This window comes from Vanessa cardui, chromosome 17 (assembly GCF_905220365.1).
Source record: "Vanessa cardui chromosome 17, ilVanCard2.1, whole genome shotgun sequence".
In the NCBI taxonomy this organism is placed as follows: Eukaryota; Metazoa; Arthropoda; class Insecta; order Lepidoptera; family Nymphalidae; genus Vanessa; species Vanessa cardui.
In genome coordinates, this window is record NC_061139.1 from 1517915 (window position 1) to 1541768 (window position 23854).

Below are 23854 nucleotides of genomic sequence, written 5' to 3' on the forward strand. Positions count from 1 at the left end.
CACTCGCGTCGCATTGAACGTGTTAAGATGTTATAAAGTATTTATAATGTTTCCGGCCACAGTGAACGTTCTCGAATGCAGTCTCTATGCTCTTATTGTAAGCCGGCGCGATGACCGAAGCTAGAGCGCTAAATTCCTAAGCCCCGCTCTGTAGCTCAGTATTTATATCCTCAAAGTGCTGTCATTTCAATTAATTTTAATTCTGTTGACGTATTAATAAAAAGACGCGACTGTTGAAAATTTATAATCAAATCTGTTACGTTTAATATTATCAGTTTTACCACGCGTTCTTACTTTCTTTTTTTTATAATCTGACCTGATTTAATAAAACCATTGAATTTATAAATTCAGACTCAACTATTTTTATGGTTGGCAAGCTAATGGGCCACCTGAACAGTGGTCACCACCGCCCATAGACAATACCGCCGTCAGATATATTGATCATTCATTTCATCAGCAATGAGCCACCCACTTTGGGAACTAAGATATTATGTCTCTTCTGCTTGTAATTACTCTGGCTCATTAACCCTTCAAACCGGAACACAACAATACTGAGTACTAGTGTTTGGTTTGGTAGAATATCTGATGAATGGATGGTACCTACCCGGACGGGCCTACCATAAAGCAACTACTGATCATTTGTACCCAACGTTAAAATAACAACTCATGAATTTCTAGCATACTAGTTATTTTGTATTATATTCAAATGCAATGTGCTATAATGTTCACAAAATGTCTTACTAACATATTTTACTTAACGTGCAGAGAAATGCGCACTGCGTCATAACATATACTCATATATCGCTTGATATTACTTCCACATACAATATACTGTTAGCTTTAAAAGGTTATAAGAGTTAAGAGCTGAGACGATGAGACGACCTCCGTGGTCGAGTAGTGTGTATACCGGTTTTCATGTAGTACGCCGCTCCTAGATCCCGGGTTCGATATTTTTTTATGATATAGGTGGCAAACTTGTAGGAGGATCACCTGATAGAAATTGACTACCACCGCCCCTGGACATCTGCAACACCAGGGGGCTTACAGGTGCGTTGCCGGCCTTTATGTCGTATCTGTTCGGAAAAACTGCCGGCGAAAGCTGGTTCCACAAAGTTCGATTCTCGGCCGAGTAGATGTAGAAAATGTTAATTAGTTTTCTATTTTATCTTGGGTCTGGTTGTGGTACCGTCTACGTCACGTTACTTCTGATTTTCCATAACACAAGTGCTATGGCTAGTTACATTGGGATCAGAGTAATGCATGTGATGTTGCCCAATTTTCATTTTATTTATTTATTTAATGATACTGATTTGATGAGTACTGGAATCTTAAGTTGAGATTATGGGTTTAATCTTGAGCAAGTATCACACAGTTTTTGATATGCGCAGTTTGCCTTTACAACTGATATCATGCTAGGTGGTGCGTTTGGATCTTATTGGGGTAACACCCACTCATCATTCATCATATTCCACCACCAAACAACAAAAGTATAGTTGTGTGCAATTTTGAAGGTTGGGTGACTCAATACAAATACAGACACAACAGATCTAACATCATAGCTTCCAAGTTTGGTAGTTCCATTGTCGCTGTAAGAAATATTCTTACAGTGTCAAAGCCTACCGTTGATAGTGATCACATACCAGCAGCTGTAAGCATTTTGCTGTCCAATATTATAAAAATTTAAAACATTATAAAAAGAAGTAAAGTGCAGGTCTTACATGACATTTAGAACCATTTATACCCATTTAGCTCCGCAAGCTCAAGCTTCTCAAAAGAGGAGAAGAATTTGGTGGGTGTAGTGGGTTCTTTACAGTCAATTATATTATTTATTTATTTTTTTATTACATAACGTTAATTATTTATCTCATATGTTCCTCTATTACTTGTTATAAATAGTACATGCTCTTAAATGAGCAGTATGCGTTAGCAAGCAGCTTAAGCGTGGATTTTAGCATAAAGTAATTTGTAATAATGCACCCTGAGGGAAATACGAGATGGTTATATGATATTAATCCATGGAAGCTTTGTTAGACTTTTCATTAGTTGCAGTAAAGTTTTGTTACAATATTGCTTTAGGTTATACTTATAGGATATAGGTACCCTGAGTTCTTCCGGGAGAAATAGCAATTGTATTTAAAACCCAATCGTGACGTCAAATCTACTTAAAAATACACACGAAAATTCTCATCAAAATCAGTTTAACCGTTTATGAATTCCATTCATTTATATTTACAATTTCATTAAAATCTCTTTTGCATCATTTAATTATTTCATTTCAACAAGGTTTTTTTTAATTCCTAAGCTATTTTGGACATATTATTGACAGTACAATCTAGTTCTTAAAAATGTACTATTGGTAAATTGTTGAAATATTTACATGCTTTTATTGTAAACTAGCAACCCGCCCCGGCTTCGCTTGGGTGCAATGACATCACATCACAGTAGAAACTTCTAAAATTAAACCTTTCTCGAATTACTCTATCCGCTAAAAAAACCACATCAAAATCCGTTGCGTAGTTTCAAAGGTAAGCATTTATAGAGACAGAGGGACAGAGAAAGCGACTTTGCTTTATACTATGTAGTGACAAATAATTTGTTTGTCTGATCTATCATATTAAGACATACATGTTACAAATGATAGTGGATTTGTATATTGCTCAAAGTGAATCGCATGAATACAAAACCCTTGGTCGCAGGTGCGAATCCAGCAAGTGTCGCTGAATTTTCCATGCGAAGTTATCGAATCTAGCGGTGAAGGATATCTTCATGTATTAGAAAGAGTTCTTACAAATAACTTTTCACTTATCGTTTGGAATGTAATTGCGAATTCTTCTAAATAAGAAAAAAAAAATAACCAGCTTTACAGCGTTCACGAGCTCTTTCTTTTTTTAATTATCTAAATTAACCAATGGTTTTATTATATTGTTTATCAAATAACAATTAAATTATATTAATTGAGTAGGATTACACACTGAGGATATTTCACCGTCTTACTTAACTTTTCAATGAATTTTAAAAAGTATGTAGTAAAATATATTTATTATTATATTTTTAATAATAAATATTAAGTAGACACTCGTCTCGGTTATATTACAAATTTGGTTATACATGATATTTGAACGATACTTCAACCGTTTATGAAGTGCACACAACAAAAGCTCTGTAAAATGTATTAATATTTATAATATGTATTAGGATAGACTTATGTATGAAAGCCAGATTAGCAAATAATTGTGGTAAGTCACGTGACACTGAGGCTATCAACTTATGGATCTAAGATATCATGTTACATGTGCCTGTAAATGTCACTTACCATATAAACGAAAATACAGCGCTATAAATAATAATTATTCATCAACGGTCGAATAAGCACCAGTGGGTTATATCCACTTAAATATCTGCATAATCCCTATATTCGGTAAAAAATTACGTCATCGCCATAAATTACGTATAAATTCGACAATAATTGACTGACCGGTCCTTCCGTAGCCGGATTAACGTCATTAATATAAAATGACGTCATATTTGTAGTTGATTAAATTGAAATATACCTCGAAACCAGATGGCAAAGCTGAAGGCATTCGTTGGTTTTTTCTTGGCTTCACGCCAGAACGTTGGTTCCAATATTTACAGAAACTTGTTACTCTTTAGTGTTCCAGCATTGTTGGCGCGCTTAACGGAATGCCAAAAACACGTTGCAATAAAAGGTTACTTGTCGATAGTTAATCGAAGCTGTTTTATTCGGTGCTGTAACTTTTAACAACTTCGCGCTCTTTATGTTTCAACTTGAGAATTTGTATTACTTGGTGGTTATCATCGTCAGATATTGTACCGTCAAACAACAGTATTCAGTATTGTTGTATTTGAAGGCTAGATTAGCCAGTGTAACAACAGTAAATAGGGTAACATCTGAATTACCAGCATTTCAACGATGTTCGATTTTTTTCTTTCAGTGGCAAATTCTGTGCGTGAATCTGATCGTGAAATGGTCACCCATTTATCATCAAATGTCTATTTTACTAGTGCACCTACCTACAGTTTATAGATATACATACATATATCTTCTGAGAAAAGATCAAGTAATTAATTATAGCACTCGTATTCTTCGTATAGGGGTTTTTAGCTACAAGGTAATGAAAAAAAATAACACAAAATTTTAAATACTTAAGGTTCAATTTACGCTGTTGCAATTTATTTAGATTTAAAATTAGAACTTGTTTATATTAATATAAGTGAAACAGTTCCCAAACTGAGCTATCATCTGTTGTTCTATAAGAAGCTTTGCAAGTGTTGCTATCAGACTTATCCAACTGCATTGGAGAAATAGATACAATACATAGTAACATTCGATCAAGAGCAAGAAATTAAACAAATTTCACCAATTCATTTCTTTAAGAAAACATAACATTATATGTTCAAACTCAAATTCAAAATATTTAAATTATTCAAGGACGACCTCCGTAGTCGAGTAGTGTGTACATCGATTTTCATGGTACGCCACTCCGAGGTCTCAGGTTCGATATCCGGCCGAGTCGATATATGTAGATAAAGTTCAGTAGTTTTCTATGTTGTCTTAGGTCTTGGTGTTTGCGGTACCGTCGTTACTTCTGATTTTCCATAACGCAAGTGCTTCAACTTACATTGGGATCAGACTAATGTATGTGATGTTGTCCAATATTTATTTATTTAAAAATATTATTTTTATTTAAAACGATTAATTAAGTGAAAAGTTACTTGGAACTAAGATTCTGCCAAGAAGAAACTTACTGTTGGTTGAGGTATCATTACTGGGACAAAACTACTTAATGAGTTTGACATTTCGTTAGTATTTAAGTTCTTTTATGGCGTAGGCTCTCATTAAGGAAGGATGTCTTTAAAAGTTCTAACAATGGGGTAAATAAGAAACGAAACGTTTTATAGAAAACTTCTTCTCTTTTTGATTATAATTGCGACGAATAATAAAATATAATTACGAATTATTTGGTGTATTTTATACTTTTAAAATATTTTGAGATTAAATAGAAGCAAAAAATCTGTATTTATCATTTCCAACATTATTATTTGTATAACATAAAATACAAAATATATACATATAGAAAGTATATAATATGCACAAATTTCAATTTAATTAATTTACAAATAAAAACGGATAAGAGATTCCGGCTTAAAGGATGAGCGAGTCAGTGCACCTATAGATATAAGGGACATAGCATCTTAGTTTCCATGGTTGGTGATGTATTGGCAATTTAAGGAAATATTAAGAATTCTTACGTCAAAAAAATCCTTACAAAGTTTCCTTCTTGTAGCCCATCGCAAGGAATATTTTATTCGACTACAAATGTAGTCGGGAATAGAGTATTGAATGTCTGCATTCAATTCAAATCAACATCCCGATCACGTCTTACTTCACTTGATACTTGAACCTATCGCAAATTGATGTCGAGTAGTGGAGACGCGTCACCAAAGATGTGGTTAGCTATTTATGCAATATCTTTCATCCTCTTTTTTATGTAATGTAAGTGTGCGTAAATATTGAACTGGTCTTACTATCTATCATTTATTAACATAAGAATTAATAATATTAAATGCTTAAATAAATACAAATATGAACTAAAACTTGTTACTGTATAAATCTTGACCGCGTGGAATGGTAGCAAGGATGCTAGCAGCATTTCCCCATTGAATCGCAATTCCGATTTTCAAAAAACGAAAAAACGAACCAGCCCTCCTGTCACCAGTGGAGGCAATGAGGCGAGGTGTTATACTTTTGATGAAGCTTTTTGCACCACTACTCCAAGGGTCAAGCGTTTCGACAGCAAATGGAAGACATCTTATCTATTATTATCTTACTGTCTTGGAACTGACAATCATGATCGGACAATTATTAATATCAGAAAGGAATTTACGTGTAGTTGTTTTTTTGAAGAATATTGTTAATGCTCCAATTAATTAAAGAATTACTAATATTCCTATTTAACACTACGTTATAAACTCAATTCAAACACAATTTACTTTATCCAATATAGAAATATTAAACTTTTTTATTGATGGTCAATTGAAAAAGTACCAGTATTGTAGGGGTGGGAATGACAATAGCCCAAGGGGTCCGAATAGAACCTGTGACTTTTTACATCACTAGGCAGTCCGTAAACCGTTGCACAATACACGCTTCCTTTCATCCTATACATACAGATTTTAACGATGTGAGCATAAGTTTAATGAAAACCACTTGGAGGTAGTAGAAACCCGCCTGATTCACATACTTAAAATAGCAACACTTAGTGATACTCTGATTTGAAAAGTGAATAAGTCAGTGTAAAGACACAAAGAGTACAATATGCACACAAGGTTAGTTGGTGTTGGTAATAGAAGGGAAAGTTATTTACATTTATATAATACAATTACAGCCTACAATTAAAAAAAAACATAATATATAAATGCCTCATTAAAGTCACTCGTGTTCGGGTCGTGATCTACGATTATGAGCCAAATGTTCTATCAAATGAGTTATATAAACTTTCTGAACATGTGAATATTATTTCTCGGTATTTGGAAAATATTACTGCTAAATAATTTGTAAGTTTTCGACACCATCAACAAACTGGTAGTCCCTTTAATTTTCATCCACAAATTCAAGTGCAAACATAAGAGTTCACTTCAAGACTATAATTTTCTACTTTAATTTTATAGTAAGTAGTATTTAAAAATATGTATGCTAACTAGATTTCATTAGCTAATAGACTTAGAAGTACTAATTATTTTAAAAGGACTGAGATAAACTAATGAATCGCAGATGGTAACTGTTTCTCAAATCCCATAGGATACTTAACTAATGCAACGCAAATAGTCTTAGAAGTAACTTTAATAATTACACTGAGTAAATGTATAAGATATGGATGATCTTTCAGAATAAAATTGTAAGTTTTAATCAATTCATTATTCATATAATTTTTGGCACTAATTCATATATTTATTTATAGCCTTTTTCATAAAGAAACATACGATTTAAGTCTGGTAACTGCTCACATACAGATCAGTCAATTCACATGAGTTAATGTTGTTAATGTATTATAACGGTCACCACAGCCCATAAATATTGGCGCTATAAGAAATATTAACCAATCCTCACCAACAGCAACAAACTTTGAGAGTTTAGATGATATGTTCCTTACGTTTGAATGTACACTGGCACACTCACCTCTTAAACAGGAACAAAACACAATACAAAGTTTTTCTGTTCGGCTGTCAAATATCTGATAATGACGGTATTTATCCAAATGGACTTACACAAATTCCTTTCACCAAGTTAACTATATCGGCGTTGATAAATAAAATATATAATATAATTGGTATTTTTTTCACTAAATTAGTATGCACCAATGCATGCCAAAGTAACATAAAGAGGGGGGGGGGGGTGTCTAAATAAGAAGATCTATCCTGTATCATTGTTTTGTCGGCTAGATTATGAGCCTGTTGACCTCGGACTGCAGACACCCTCCCTCTGTTCAATTTCCGGGTCAGGTCGATCAAAAGGTCTTATTAGGCCAATAACGGTCCTTTCTGACGTGAAACTCTCGGTAGCAGTTCAAATCTTCGAATTTGGCTGTGTTTGTCCATATCTCAGAAAGTCGGTAAATACGTTAGTCCTGCGTTTGAACTCTCTCTAGTCTGGATTATTGTACTATGAGAATGCTTTTATGTTTGAGCAAACACTTTTGCACTATAAAATGTCCAGCACAGATGACTTTTGAGAATCGCCACTCTGATAAACGCTCAAATTCACTCAACTCACAAAAAATCTAATAATCAATTAATATTTTTGATGACCTCTGCGGTCGAGTAGTGTGTACACCGGTTTTCATGGGTACGCCACTCTGAGGTCCCGGGTTCGATTCCCGGCCGAGTCGATGTAGAAGTTTTATTAGTTTTCTATGTCGTCTTGGATATGGGTGTTTGTGGTACCTTCGTTACATCTGATTTTCCATAACACAAGTGCTTTAGCTACTTAGATTGGGATCAGAGTAATGTATGTGATGTTGTTCAATATTTATTTATTTATATATTTATTAATATGAATAAATCGTATTATAATATAACATTTTCTGAAAAATCGAACAATCTCAAAAAGTCAGTCTAAGTAATTTATTCACAAAGTGATGTTGAAAACCGTTGATTTTCAACCGAATATTCCTTGATATATATAAGCCTTTAGCAAATTAAAGTCTTCTGAAAGAGCAGGTGTCGTTATTCGCAAACGGAAAATGTGCGGAAATTTATAGTGTGTCACAGGAAAAGTTACCTTATATAAAGGGTACACGGGGTTAATATCGTTTGCGATATCAATTTTTGGAAAACATTCAGGATTGAAGGCAATTTTGTAGCGCCAAAATTTTGTTAAATGTTCAACGAGCTATTAAATTTAACTGGGTAGGTTTCACTGGGTAGTTGTTTAGTAGTTTTAGTACGTGTAAAGTTGGACCAGTGACAAATCGCCAAATGTGATTAGCCTCATTTATTTTAGGTTAAAAGTAAATATTCATATGATCTATTTTATAGGTTTTAAAGCCTATACTACTACTATACTATACTATATAGTACTACAATACTATATAGTACATTGTACGTATTGTTCCTAGTTATTGATATATGATGGATAGGTATAAATAATTAAAAAATCGTGAAACAGATATTTATCCATTATCATAATCTGTAGGTATTTCCTATTATTTTTGTATATTATAAACATTCAAACTCTTTTACAAACATCTATTTGTATTTCTTTCATTATTATGGATTTTCTAGCGTTATTATAGTTATAGTTTTTATTACAAGTCCAATAAAGTTTATCATGCTGAAATAAACGTTATCACCTACAGAAAGCTTTAAAGAATAGCAAAATAGTTTTTTATCGGGATAATTTAGCATAGTAATAGCTCTGTACAAGTTCGTTCTGACAATCGATTCAAATCATTACTATGCACGAGCACACTGATGCAGATATCATAATGTATTTATGCATTTTAAATTAAACAAACGCTATATTTTTTATCTTCATTGCTGGTCGTCCGAGAACGTGTCCTCTCTCTTAGAGTTTATTTTCTCTTTTCAATCTTCTCTTTACGTTATTATATGACCTTTTTGAAGCGAGACTTAAGATGATTATTTTCTGAATCTAATGGTTAACGGTGACCACTCATTTACCACTTAATATCCATTACCGGATGATGATGACTGTGACTGTGGAAAGTAAGATTTGATTTCACTTACCACAGATCTCACCAGCAATTCAATGGTGAACCAGACATTGCAGACCAGTTCAATGTAGAAGAAAGCCACATGAGGCTGGCCGTTATTCTCCCAAGGATTCGCTTCCACCACAGCTGTGGTATTGTCTGTATATCTTTCTAAGTGTAGCTCGATGACTCGGAGATCTGGATGCGTCTTTAGGCAGAAGCATAGGACTGATATACAGATGAAGAACACCGATATTGCTGATATCACCTGAAAAGAAAAAAAAAAACAAATGAAAGTCGATTTCGACAGCTTTGCAATAGTATAGCGGCAATCGAGATTAATCTTCTGGCATTTATTGAAGATATCCATTGTCTGGTTCTGAAAATCATCACCAGATTCTTAAGAAATTTTAATGATAAACCTCTTACCAATGGAGTTATGCTCAAACTAACAAACTTGAGGAAAGTCCTCTTCCTCCTTTCGAAGTCGGTTAAACAAAGAATCTATTACTAGGTCCTATCATAAATAATTCTTTAAATTTGTTAATATATATTCTATTTAGGTTTTTTATACATACATATTTACACAATAATAAATTCTTACAAAAATTTAGTCAAGCAAAATTTATCAAAAAGCGCTTGAAACCAAGATTTTAAACATGTTTTGCATTACACCACCACCAAACCATTTGTAGCTAATTTGCACGTTTCAATGACTCAAAATTTATTTAACATTCAATATGAAGACCCCAAATCCCATACATATTTTATTAGCGAATGTGTCAATAAGTTGCTAATTAGGAATACGCATCGCACGAAATAAACTTAGCTTCTAAATCATTCATGTATATTTAATTTTATATAATTTTATAAAATACTAGATAAACGATTTTGATGTTTTTTTTTATATAGTTTTCTTTATTGGACATTTGGATACGCTGCAATTCTGTACTCCCACTTTAGCGTTAAAGTCCCCCATGACAACGTTGTAGTGGGTTTTCGTGGTGAAGTGGAGGGCCCTCGATATGTCGTCGAACAATTCTTCCACTTCAACGTCCGAGTGTGTCGACGTCGGTGCGTACGCTTGCACCACCTTGAGGCTGTACCTCTCGGTGAGCTTTATTATGAGGCCACGCTGGGCTGGCGATCGCAGGGCGTAGCTTCTCGCACCGGTGACGCTGCTGCCCGTCATCGGCCTGTGGTATTTAGCTATTACGCCTATTTTGTTGATGGTTATACCGCCATCAGTCGGTCGCCAGAGCCTCGTTTGCTGGTCGGCAGGATGCACCACGGGCAGGTGAGGTTGGCTTGGGGCACTAAGCTGTGGTTTGCGCCCCCTTACATCCTGATAATACTAAGTACTGTTATTTGGTGGTAGAATAACTGATGAGTGGGTGGTACGTACCCAGACGGGCTTGCACAAAGCCATACCACCAAGGAAAATTGTGTGATGTATAATTTAATATTATTTCAGTTGTATGTGGAGGTTCTATTTTCACGCTGTTTTTGTCATTGTCACGTTGACATGATCACTGAAAGTTAATTCAATTCAGTTTCTCAATAGCATTGATAGTTGTACGATAACCTAATTCAGTTATCATCAACAGCCTGTAAATTACCTACTGCTGGGCTAAGACCTCCTCTCACTTTGAGGAGACGGTTTGGAGCATTTTCTACCCCGCTGCTCCAATGCGGGTTGAAACACACATGGGACAGAATTTCGTTGAAATTGGTCACATACAGGTTTCCTCACGATGTTTCCTTCACACGAACACGAAACAAATTACAAACACAAATTAAGCACAAGAAAATTTAGTGGTGCTTGCCTAGGTTTGAACCTGTAATAATCGGTAAGATGCACGCGTTCTAACCACTGGCCCATCTCGGCTCTTATCGTACAAATAATTTACTTTTACATTTAAAGACCAACACATCGTATTACACAGTCTAACAACACCTTGTAAGTAAGCTTGAAACGTAAACACACTCTAGTGGAATGAGATTGAACAAGTGTAATTACAACTCACTCGGCACTTCACTTAGTTTTACAAAGAGTGTTACATTATTAATGTAAGGTGAGTGTCTAAATGTCTTTAAAGAAAAAACTGGCTAAATACAAACTGTATGACATTTTTTTTTGTGGTATAGGTTGGCGGACAAGCATATGGGCCACCTGATGGTAAGTGGTCACCATCACCCATAGAAAATGACGCTGTAAGAAATATTAACTATGCCTTACATCGTTAATGCGCCACCAACCTTGGGAACTAAGATGTTATTTCCCTAGTGCCTATAGTTACACTGGATCACTCACCCTTCAAACCGGAACACAACAATACTGAGTACTGTTATTTGGCGGTAGAATAACGGGTGAGTGGGTGGTACCTACCCAGATGGGCTTGCACAAAGTCCTACCACCAAGAAAAATCTCTAAAATTAATTATGTCTTACAGATTATTTCCGCTTTAGATGCCATTAAAAGAAAGCATAAACTGTGAAATTAATTACTATAGTGAATTTTAATTAAATTATATTATAGAAACCTTCCCCGGCTTTGCACGGCTGCAATGCTGATACTAAATATACTACAGAATGTCTTACAACGTTCACAGCATTTTTGTCATTACACCGTACAAACCGCTCTGTTCTTGCATTTTAAAACTATAATGTCTTCGAGTAAATTCATTTAAATTACATGTTGTAAAGGACCACATATATATATATGGTATATAAATATTTACGGTACTTAATTAGATTAGTTAATGAAGCTGTATTGTTTAAAATCGCTTCGAAAATAAGCCACAATCTCTCGTAAGAGATAAAAAATTGTTGTGGGTTCCTAAGAGATAGACGTGTATCATTGGGGACCTTTTTAAAGACATCTCGATCTATCTATTCAAGTCAATCCAAGCTTATTTAATATATAAACAAAAACAACAATAGCTCAAATTATGCTGGTATTATGAATCTATTTAATTGGCTATTAAATTATTGCACTACTAATCATAGTTCCTTAATGGACAGATACAATATCCAAACGACATTATATATTAATGCTGCAATAACACGAGAAGTCAAGATAAACCGCACCGAGTTTCCGTTTCCGCAGAATTACATACGACATATTATGTAGATTTTCTAACGACGGCTTCTCCACAGCTGAGCATGAAATTAATTATGAAAACAAATAATTAACGACACATTCAACCCTCGTTTTAGAATCACGTGTTTGAATTGCTATGAATTACACTTTCATTTTATGTTACTAATATTTTCGTCGATATCTTTGAATCTATGATCTCGTCATTAATTATATTTTGACTAGCTTTTTTGACCCGCGGCTTTGTACGCGTAGAATATGAATATATTTACAAATTAACTTAAAATATTACGTTGACGATTGGTATAATAAGAGGTCTTACCTCTTTGTTACCAAAAAAAACAAAAATTTCATTAAAATTGATCCAGTAGTTTTGGCAATGAAAGCGAGCCAGACAGACAGACAAACTTACTTACGCATTTATAATATTAGTGTGGATTATTACTATTCATTTTATAATTGTTTTTTTTAAGTTCGAATTTAATTTAATAATGGTTCCAAAAAAAAACACTGGTTTATGTCACATAGGTAAGCGAGAACCCCGCCCCCGCACCAAAACCCATTCAAACTGAAACACAAAAATAAAAAACATAGCTTGGGCGGTTACTGTATAATCGTACACCATCACCGCTACCCATAATAGCTGGGATATAAATCAAACAAAGTTGAATAGCAGACTAAGCAACAAGAAAATAAATGTTTTTTAACAAAGCACGAGATACTTTTATAAGATGTTTTGATTGTAAGTATATGCTAGAGAGCGTACGATTGTTGGCTCGAATTTATACGAAGTTACAGTTTACGAAAAACCGGCAAATTTGATTTATCAACATGTAGAATGTTTTGTCGGGTAAGAGTATATTTCCCCCCCCTTTCGCGAGAGCTTAATATACATGAATATATTATTACGGGAATAAGATAACGTTATTTTATAAAACTAAAACTTGTTTAACACAACTAAATTTAGACGAATAAATTCAAGGATGTTTTAAACTATCCTGTCGCTCTTTCTTTCGAATGTCGAGACTCTATCAACAGTAAGATATGGTCAGTGTTTAACTGAACTGAATTTAACAAAAAGTATAAATCATAAATACAACAACAACAACAACAACAGCCTGTAAATTCCCATTGTTGGGCTAAAGGCCTCCTCTCCCTTAGAGGAGAAGGTTTGGAACATATTCCACCACGCTGTTCCAATGCGGGTTGGTGGAATACACATGTGGTAGAATTTGTATGAAATTTGTCACATGCAAGTTTCCTCACGATGTTTTCCTTCACCGCCGAGTACGAGATGAATTATAAAGACAAATTAAGCACATGAATCAGCGATGCTTGCCTGGGTTTGAACCCACAATCGTCGGTTAAGATGCACGCGTTCTAACCACTCGGCCATCTCGACTCTTGTGTGAGTCAAAACAGTAGCAAAAATAAATTGAATCAATAATAATATAACCGTCAATAGCGCAGTGGTTTATGATGCAAAGCGATGAAAAAGTCACAGGATCGATTCTGACCCATGGGCTACTGTCGTACCCACTCCTAGCACGAGTGATAAGTTTAAAGGGAAGAGGTTAATAGTGTTAGTAAATTCTTAATTAATAAGGAGCATAGCTAATATTATTTTAATTTAAAAAAAGATAAATATATGTTAATGGAAAGAGATATGAGGAGGCGATGGATCGGACATAAGGCTTTTGGTTTACGAGACGATTTCTTCTAAATCATTCTACTCGTTCCGCGTACAAGAACTTCCTTTCATAAACTGGTAGTTAATGCTGGGTGACATAAAATATTTTTATAAGTCACATATAGTACGACACAACTTAGATGTAGCATCGGCAAAATTCGTAAAACCGATCACATCCCAATTAAGTACGCTATCCCAAATTATCAGCGTTTATTTCTTATGTGAATATATGACCTAATATGTTCGCCAATTTGACGTCGATTTACATGCACTTGCTTTCTCGGATTTAACTGACACGAGAATTTATAGCGACGAATAGTGTCGAATGGCGCGATAGGGACCTATTTCTATTGGTTGTGTAAATCGGCAATAATCGGTTTGTTTGAATTTGCCGATGCTACGTCTAAGTTGTGTCGTACTCTAAGATGTTTTCTTGTGACCTTAATGCATTTCGTTTTTCGGCCCATTTTGTATCGCCTTAGTCACATCGACATTCCTTAAGTGCCTTTCAGTATCAGTGAATCTATAGAATACGTCATGTCACAAAAAAGTCAATAGCCGTTTCTCATCTACCGTAATCAATCACACCAGGTATAGAAGGTTAGCCTGAAAACATCTGCCAAATGAAATTTCAGTTCACAAAAATCAACTTTAGCGGACAGGATGCTAGATCATCAATCATAGTTACTGTACCGCGGCCCATATTTCTGTATCCATGGTCTAAGTTATAAGAAAGAGGATATTTTGGCAACTTAGTTACATCAGCTATTCTAAATTTAAATAGAAAATAATGTTAATGACTTTATCGAAATCATAAATTTCTCGAAGTTTGAGAGCATGTGCTAATGAGTTTATCTCAACCCATAAATTTACCGAAGTTTGGGAATATGGGCAGATTTACCTTACGCTTCTAGCGCATAAGGCGTTAGTCTTTTGCCTGTGTCGAATCATATCAGACTGCTAATCCATCGTATTGTGAAAACAAAGTTGACAGAAAGGAGAAGTGTACTTGTGTTTGCATATTATAGTATATTATGCACAGTTGGCTGGTTCCCACTTAGATTAGCCAACCTCAGCAAAATAACTATCGACATACATAGTTCGACTAGTAAAGTCGAACTATGTATGTCGAAGTAGAAGTGAAGTAAAAAGTAACAGCCTGTAAATTTCCTAATGCAGGAATAAGGCTTCCTCTTCCATTAAGGAGAGGGTTTGGAACATATTCCACCACGCTGTTCCAATGCGGGTTGGTGGAATGCACATATGGCAGATTTTCGATGAAATTAGACACATGCAGGTTTCCTCACGGTCTTTTTCTTCACCGCCGAGCACGAGATTAATTATAATATAATATATAGTGATGCTTACCTGAGTTAGAACCCGCAATCATCGGTTAGGATGCACGCGTTCTAACCCCTGGGCCATCTCAGTTCTGATAAGAGATGGTCCCAAAAAATTGTACATCATTCTGCACAAGTCTATCTAAATTTCTTTAAGTTGTCAGCTAATTTACTAATCACACTAGATTTCTTACATAATTATTTTACTCTATAAACAAAGACTAAAATGTACTATCATAGACTAAAAAAATAAACTGGTTAGTTAATAATAAAATTATTAACGTGTTAGTGTCTAGAGGCAATCTATATTGCATCGAACTAAAGCTACAACACAAGAAAGTTGTAATATAGACCCGCAAGAAAAAACGCTCTTTCAATAACTTTGCGCCACAGACAATTAACACCAACACAATTTGTCAAATGATTGTTTGGTACAAATATTCACTGAAAATACAACATACTATACATACCGTTTGTAAGCAAAGCAATTCCCTTAAAACTACATCGAATGTTATTTGATCGCGCTGTTATTTTAGGCGTAAATGATAGTCATAATTATTATCGCGATGTTTACAAATTTCAATTAATCATCGAAAATTGTTTGCAAAATACAAATATTTATTGCCATTTAGACAAACAATACATTATAAATTGTAACTATCGACGTATACTTATATTGTTTGTATATATGTTTTTGGAATTTAAATGCGATCATTCTTCCAGACAGTTTGACAAAAAATTACAAATTTAGCTACTGCTGCTTTTAGAGTTCGAGTAATATACGAATGGGATAAAAACAATATATTTTGATGGTGTGAGTAAAATTCGGCAAATGTAGGCAGCCTGGCAAATAGACATTATCTCTGTCAGAAGTATTAACCAAGTAATTGCTAATGCGATAACTTTGAGAACTAAGATGTTATGTCACACTTGCCTCAAGTGGATGCTGAGACACAAACAGTCAAAACAAATGATAATAATCTTATATAACTATGTACGTAGTTTTAGTGGAACTAGCCGAGCTGATCAAATATAATTACCCAACTTACGACTTACGTTATTATGTTGGTGACTTCCGATTGTAACCAATTTAATGAACCTAATAAATTATTTATAATTAATAGTAACATTTATGATTCTTTAACTGTTAAATGAATTATTATTAATGTGAAATATTATCTATTTTATAGGAGTTAGTGTGTTTGTAATATAAATTTTTTAATGACCATCACAGGCAGCGGACATTGGCTCTGAATGAATTGTTTACCATTTCTTACATCACCAATGCGCTACCAACATTGGCACCAAGATGTTCCACTGTTGGTAGCGCTTTTGTGATGTATTACTAATTACTCCTGATTCCTGATGGGGCTATATCAATAAGTCAAATTTATTGCTTTATAAATAATTTCACTGTATACAGTTCCAAAATAACCAATGGCTGCGATATACAACTCTGTCACTCAATAAAAAAATTTTTAAAGCTTATTCCACGATGATACAATACGGGTCCGTATACCATATACATATATATATATAAGATAGATTTTCATCTGACACATACAGTTTTACTTATTACATTCGTAACTCAACAATATAATATATACCTGTGCACAATACTTTTGTGGAGATATAAGTAAACTAATTATAGTAACTTATCATTAGTTAATATTAATCAAAATTAAATAGAGTTATGTTAGCTCAAAGCATGAAGACAATAGAAGTAAATGCTTAATCAGCAGAATGTAAGTCATTGTGTCATTCTATGCTTTGGGATCATATGTCTTGGGAAATGATTTTGTAAAAAGGGAACAACATTCGACTAGAGCATCAACCTCTGTTCGGTCGTGTCAATTTTAATTATAATTAAATATTTTAAAACTCAAATATTATATTTTTAAAAAAGTCTGTCTTGCTCCCGTAAACTTGTCTGGCGCAGCCGGTAGGATTGTTTCATATAAATTGCAGCCTTCATCTTAATTAATTTTCGTCAAAATCCGTGAATAGTTAGGATTTTGAAGGTCTGTAAGAAACAATCCAGAACCAAAGAAATAAGACAGTGAGTGAGGAGTCCAGACGAAGACGATGCTGGCGACCGGTTGGTGAGTAAAACTTTTCACCTTCCTTTGCCTTTTGTTATTTTGGGATAAGACTTCTCCTAATATAACGTTTTCTGGTTTTCTTATATAATTTTATTTAATGATTTGAATTTGTATTGTGAGTGAATTTGTCTTAACGAAAGTTTAATGAAATATATATAATAAGTTAAAAAAATCATATAGTTATATTGTTTAATAATAAATAAATATATTGCTAGTTTAAGTTAGTGTGTAATAATTTTAATTATTTTTCTTTTATAAAATCGAAATGGATCATATAACTCTGATCCCTAACGAAATTTTAAAATTAATTCCACTTTTTGGTGGCGATAAACGCCAATTAAACTTATTCATAAGAAAATGCGAATATGTAATAAGTAAGTTTCAAGGCAGTGATGCACAAAATATATACATTATGCATAGCATCACTAGTCGCTTAGTAGATAAGGCCGCGTCGCTTATTAGCGAGCGCAAGGATATTATATCATGGGATGAATTTAAAGATTTGTTAATTCAACACTTTGAAGACCCGCGAAGTGAAGAGTGTATTGCCATAGAATTAGAAAATTTAAAAATTAATTCGGGAGAAAGTTACCTCGATTTTTGCAATAGAATTCAGTCGGTACGTTCAATTCTTTTATCAAAAGTCAATCAAATATTAAACGAAGGTATTAAGCAGAGTAAAATAATTATTTATAATAATACGTCACTAAATGTATTTTTATACAATTTACCAGAGAATATTGTCAGAATAGTTAGATTAAAATCGCCGACAACATTAGAGAGTGCGTTAAGTATTGTGTTGGAGGAGGTGAACTTTCGTGAACAATACAATCAACGAAGTAAAGTGGCAAATTCAAAGGTCAATAACTCTTTTAATCAACCAACATATTTTAAGCCTAATAATAATTTAAATTTTTCTAATAAACCGAATTTATCTATGCCGAATTACCCTTCTAACCAACAACACCAATTTAAATTCGGAATACCGCACGTAAACCAAAGACAGCATATGCATATGCCTACAGGTTTTAGACAAAATTTATCTCCATATAGATTCGAAATTGCTAAAGGACCACAAATACCACCACAAAGAATTAATCCTCAATACGGACACCGACCTATGCAACAGTTAGGTTACCGTCCACCTTTTAATAGTAATAATTATAGACCTCAAACACAGTTTGGTTATAGGCCTAACTTACATCAAGAAGGAACAGGACAAAATGACGTATCTATGAGAACCGTAGTGCAAAATAAACCGACTTTCCCTATTAATGAGACTTATGCATATGACTACAATTACTATGACGATGAAGATTATTACGACCCTGACCTCTACATTTCAGAAAATGAGTCCTATGAAAATAACTATAATGACATAAGATATTACAATGAAGAAACAGACGAAAACACTGCCAAAAAAAGTTCTAGTGACCTTGATAATGAAAATAAGGTAGAAAATTTTTCAATAGTAGCCTCAAATCTACAGAATCGATAGAGTTAAATTGCGAAAAACACCTAAAACTACCATATATATATATATATATATATATATATCCCAGAAATAGGTGCGAAATTTATGATAGATACTGGAAGTACGCGTTCTTTCATTAGCCCTGAAAAGGCATATTATTATTTCAACAATTTTATTTCATATGAACCATTTGAAGTTATAAGTACGCATGCTACCAGCACTCATAATGAAGCTATTAACATTCCTTTAATGCCAACGTTCAATAGTAATGATTTTCAAAAAATTTATGTGTATGATGTAGATGTAAAATATGATGGATTGATTGGTAACAACCTCTTAAAACAGTTAGGAGCAGTTATCGACTTAAAAAATAAAATATTGAAAACAAATTCATCAAGGATTCCTATAATATATAATGACAAAGAATATATTCTTGAACTTCCACCGCGTTCTGAATTAAGAGTATCCTTACCAACAAATCAGCATTCCGGTGATGCAATAATTAATTTTACTGAATTTTGTAAGGGCGTGAGAATGCCAGGTGCGATAGTAAAATGTGTGAACGGTTATGCAAAAACAGTTATTCAAAATACCTTAAACGAATCTTTGACATTGACTATTAAATCCCCATTCGAGGTATCAAAGTATGAAAATATCGAGTGCAAGGTCAATTGTATGAAAAATGAAAGAGAATTCGGAGAAAATCAATTACTATTAAAAAATCTAAATAAGTTAAGGTTAGATCACATGAACGAAGAAGAGAAAAATAAAATATTTTCCCTTTGTAAAGATTATAAAGATATTTTCTATTGCGACCAATTACCTTTGACATTTACGAATGACGTTAAACATTTTATAAGAACGCGCAATGAGGATCCTATATATATTAAGCTCTATAGACAAGCCCCTATACAAACGGAAGAGATCAAAAGACAGGTAGAGACTCTTTTAGATAATAACGTAATTCAGGAATCTTACTCGCCATGGAGTGCACCCGTTCATCTTGTTCCCAAGAAAATGGATGCCTCTGGGGAAGTAAAATATAGAATGGTTGTAGATTACCGACGACTGAATGAAATAACTATTGACGACAAATACCCTCTTCCGAATATTACAGATTTATTAGATAAGTTAGGTAAAAGCGTGTACTTTTCTACGTTAGACTTAGCTAGTGGATAACACCAAATAGAGATTAACGAATCTGACAGACAAAAAACCGCTTTTAGTACTCAATCAGGACATTTTGAGTTCTTAAGAATGCCATTTGGTTTAAAAACCGCCCCAGCGACGTTTCAAAGGGCGATGGATAACGTTCTCAAAGGTTTACAGGGTAAACATTGCATGGTATACCTTGACGATATAATTATATTTTCAGCTAGCTTAGAAGAACATATTAAAAGCCTTAGAATAGTTTTTGACAGATTACGTACTACAAATTTAAAGGTACAACTTGATAAATCAGAATTCCTACGAAAAGAAGTCCTTTACTTAGGACATACAATTACCAAAGATGGGCTAAAACCTAACAATGATAAGATAAAAGCAGTATTAGATTTCCCAGTACCGAAAACTACGACAGAAATTAAAAGTTTTCTTGGATTAATAGGATATTACAGACGCTTTATAAAAGACCTTGCTAGAGTTACACAGCCTCTGACCTCATGTTTAAAAAAACGTAATAAAATAATAATAGATGACAAGTATTTGGAAGCATTCCAAAAATGTAAGGAATTACTGACGAATGCACCCCTTTTGCAATATCCTGATTTTGAAAAACCCTTTGTACTTACTACAGATGCATCCGCCATAGCCTTAGGCGCAGTACTATCTCAAGGCCCTATAGGTAGTGACCATCCTATTGCTTATGCCAGTAGAACACTTAGTGACTCTGAGTCACGTTATAGTACAATTGAGCGTGAGCTATTAGCAATAGTTTGGGCGATAAAACATTTCCGACCATACTTATATGGCCGAAAGTTTACAATTTACACTGATCACCGTCCATTAGCTTGGTTATATTCTCTTAAGGAGCCAAATAGTAAGTTAACCCGTTGGCGGTTACGTTTACAAGAATATGATTTTGAAGTAATTTATAAGAAAGGTAAACAAAATACAAATGCAGATGCTCTTTCCCGTATAAAATTAAATGCAATAGGATCAGACGACAATACTTCTATAGCAGTAAATGTCGATGAAAAGGAAACTCTTCTTCAGGACCACTTACAAGACGTAACTAATCAAATTCTCGAATTAACCGGGAGACGTAATACAGATGACTCTAGAACTGTTACTGTAACTGACTCTGAGGCGACCATATCAGTTTGTTCTGAAGATTTAACAGAAATCGAACCTCAAAACCAAAACACTTCCAATTCTAGCTCTACGGAGACTGTCCATTCGAATGTAGAATGTGATACTTCTGGTATTCCAATTTTACATGAAGCTATCGATACTAAACCCAATCAAATATTAGTTTTTTCATGGCTTAAAAACGAACTTCGAGTTAAAGAATTATCAAGACCAAAACAGAAAATAATTGAGGTTTTCTTACCATTAAATAACTTTGAATTAATAAAACAATTTTTTAAAGAATATATCCGCACCAAAATTAAATACTTTATATATTTCGAACATTCAGAACATAGGAGAGATTTTGCTAAAACAATAATTTCCTTATTTAAAAAAGATACTGTAGACATTAAAGAATGTACCGAACGCATAATTTTTGTTAAAGACGAGGCTGAACAAAAAGCAATAGTAATAAAATACCATCAGGGAAAAACTTGTCACCGCGGTATAAAAGAAACAATGACTAGGATTAAACGAAATTATTTTTGGCATAATATGCAGGAAACCATTACGGCATTAATAAACGCATGTGAACTCTGTCGTAAAATGAAATATGATAGGAAACCTATTAACCCCGTACTTCAATTAACCCAAACACAAGATGCGCCGTTTCAGGAAATATTTATAGATTTATTTAACATTGAAGGAAAGTATTATTTAACATTAGTAGACGCTTTTAGTAAACTTGGTCAAGCAATAGAAGTCAGTAGCAGATCCACCCCAGAAGTAGTTCGCGCGTTAATTAAATACTTTTCTTATTACGGTGTACCTAAAAAGATAACTTCTGATCCAGGTACAGAGTTTAATAATGAGTTAATGTAAGAATTAGCAGAAATGTACAAGATTCTACAGGTATTGTAGAAAGGTTTCACTCTACGTTAATAGAGATATATAGATTAGCCAAATACGAACATAAGTTCACGGACGCTGCTTCCGTCATGACTTACTCTATCATGGCATACAACCACACTATTCATAGTGCCACTGGTTTAACGCCTTTCGAAGTAGTATTTGGTCATACCGATTCTAGTAATGTATTTGATGTCGATTTCCAAAAATTTTATATACAACAATTACTTAAAGATCATATAAAACGCACAAAATACCTATATCAATATATTTCCAATAAGATATACGAAAATAAAGATAAAGAAAGAAAAAGGAGAAGTGGTGAACAAGAAATAGATTTAAGCGTTGATAAAACTATATTTGCGAAAGTAGTTAACACGAGAAAAAGTAAGGATAAGTAAGGGGGCTTCCCTTATCAAAAGGCAATTGTTAGAAGAGAAACTTCCCGTAATGTAGTACTCGTAACTATTAGAGAGCGACAAACTAAAGTCCCGCTTAAAAATATAAAACGACCTCAACAGGTGGTGCATAATCGCCCTGGCGATGATGAAGAACTCCCAATCCCTTCGACTTCAAAAGATTGAAGGTAATCCGGGCCTATTACCCGTCAAACAGGGCCAGGCTTATAAACAGGAAAATAAATGGGTTATTATTAAAATAATAGATTTAAGTTCAATTTTTGCCGATTTAGAGTTTAATATAAATAGATATAGTGATTTTAATAAGTTAATTAATACAGACACGCCGTATATGCACGAAATTAGTAACACGAAAATACAAGTAGAATACTTAAAAGATATAACTATAGAAAAGGTAAAACAAATTATACCAACTAAAAGATTTCGTAGAGGTTTGCTTAACCCATTGGGTTCTATTATAAAATCAATAACTGGTAACTTAGATCACGAAGACGCGCTTCGCTATGATCATTTTATTAATAAATTTAATGGCAAACAAAATTTACTTGATAACAAAATTACACTGGTTTCTAAAATGTTGGAGTATTCTATTAATAGTACAGAAATTTTATATAACAATTCTTTAATCATTAACGAACGTTTAAAACGCGTAGAACTAATGTTGAAGGACATAGCAACCAAAGAAGAAAATGCAGTATATTCCACTTATATTTTGAGTATGTATAGCATGTTCATTAATAACTTCCGTTCAATATATGTATATAACGCTCGATGAGATGGAAACAGCCTTAGCCTTTAGTAAAGTTTCTGTGCTACATCAATCTATAATTAATACAACAGAATTGTTTTACATATTAACTTCTATAGAAAAATATCATAGTTTAATGTATCCTGTAACTGAAAGTAATATGATTAAGATAGAACGAACATTGTGTGTTAAAGCGTATGTAAAAGGAAACCAGATTATATTTATTATGGAAGTCCCTCTTACAGATAATAGTATATTTCATTATTATAAAATGTATTCATTACCTATTTTGGATCAAGTTAAAAACGAAACTTTTATTATTATTCCCGAATATCCCTTCCTTATGGTGAAAGGTTCAAAATACTTGCCGGTCGCATCTCCGTGTCAAGACATTCTCAGCGATAACCAGTACATATGCACTGAACATGATATCGTACCCTACTCAGCGATAACGTGTATGGAACAGTTGATGCAGTTTCACAGTAATCTAACACAATGTCATCAACGCGTTGTTCTTATAGAAAAAATTAAAACACAACGTCTTTCTGCT

General features: G+C 33.7%; 1 protein-coding gene across 1 annotated transcript in view; it reads right to left on the minus strand.

The window, feature by feature from the left end:
* LOC124536824 (potassium voltage-gated channel protein Shaw-like) overlaps positions 1-23854 on the minus strand; it is a 321785-nt gene that overhangs the window by 111339 nt on the left and 186592 nt on the right. The window contains exon 5 of the mRNA XM_047113446.1: positions 9268-9501. Within this exon, the coding sequence (XP_046969402.1) occupies positions 9268-9501 (234 nt within the window). The remainder of the gene's footprint in view (positions 1-9267; positions 9502-23854) is intronic.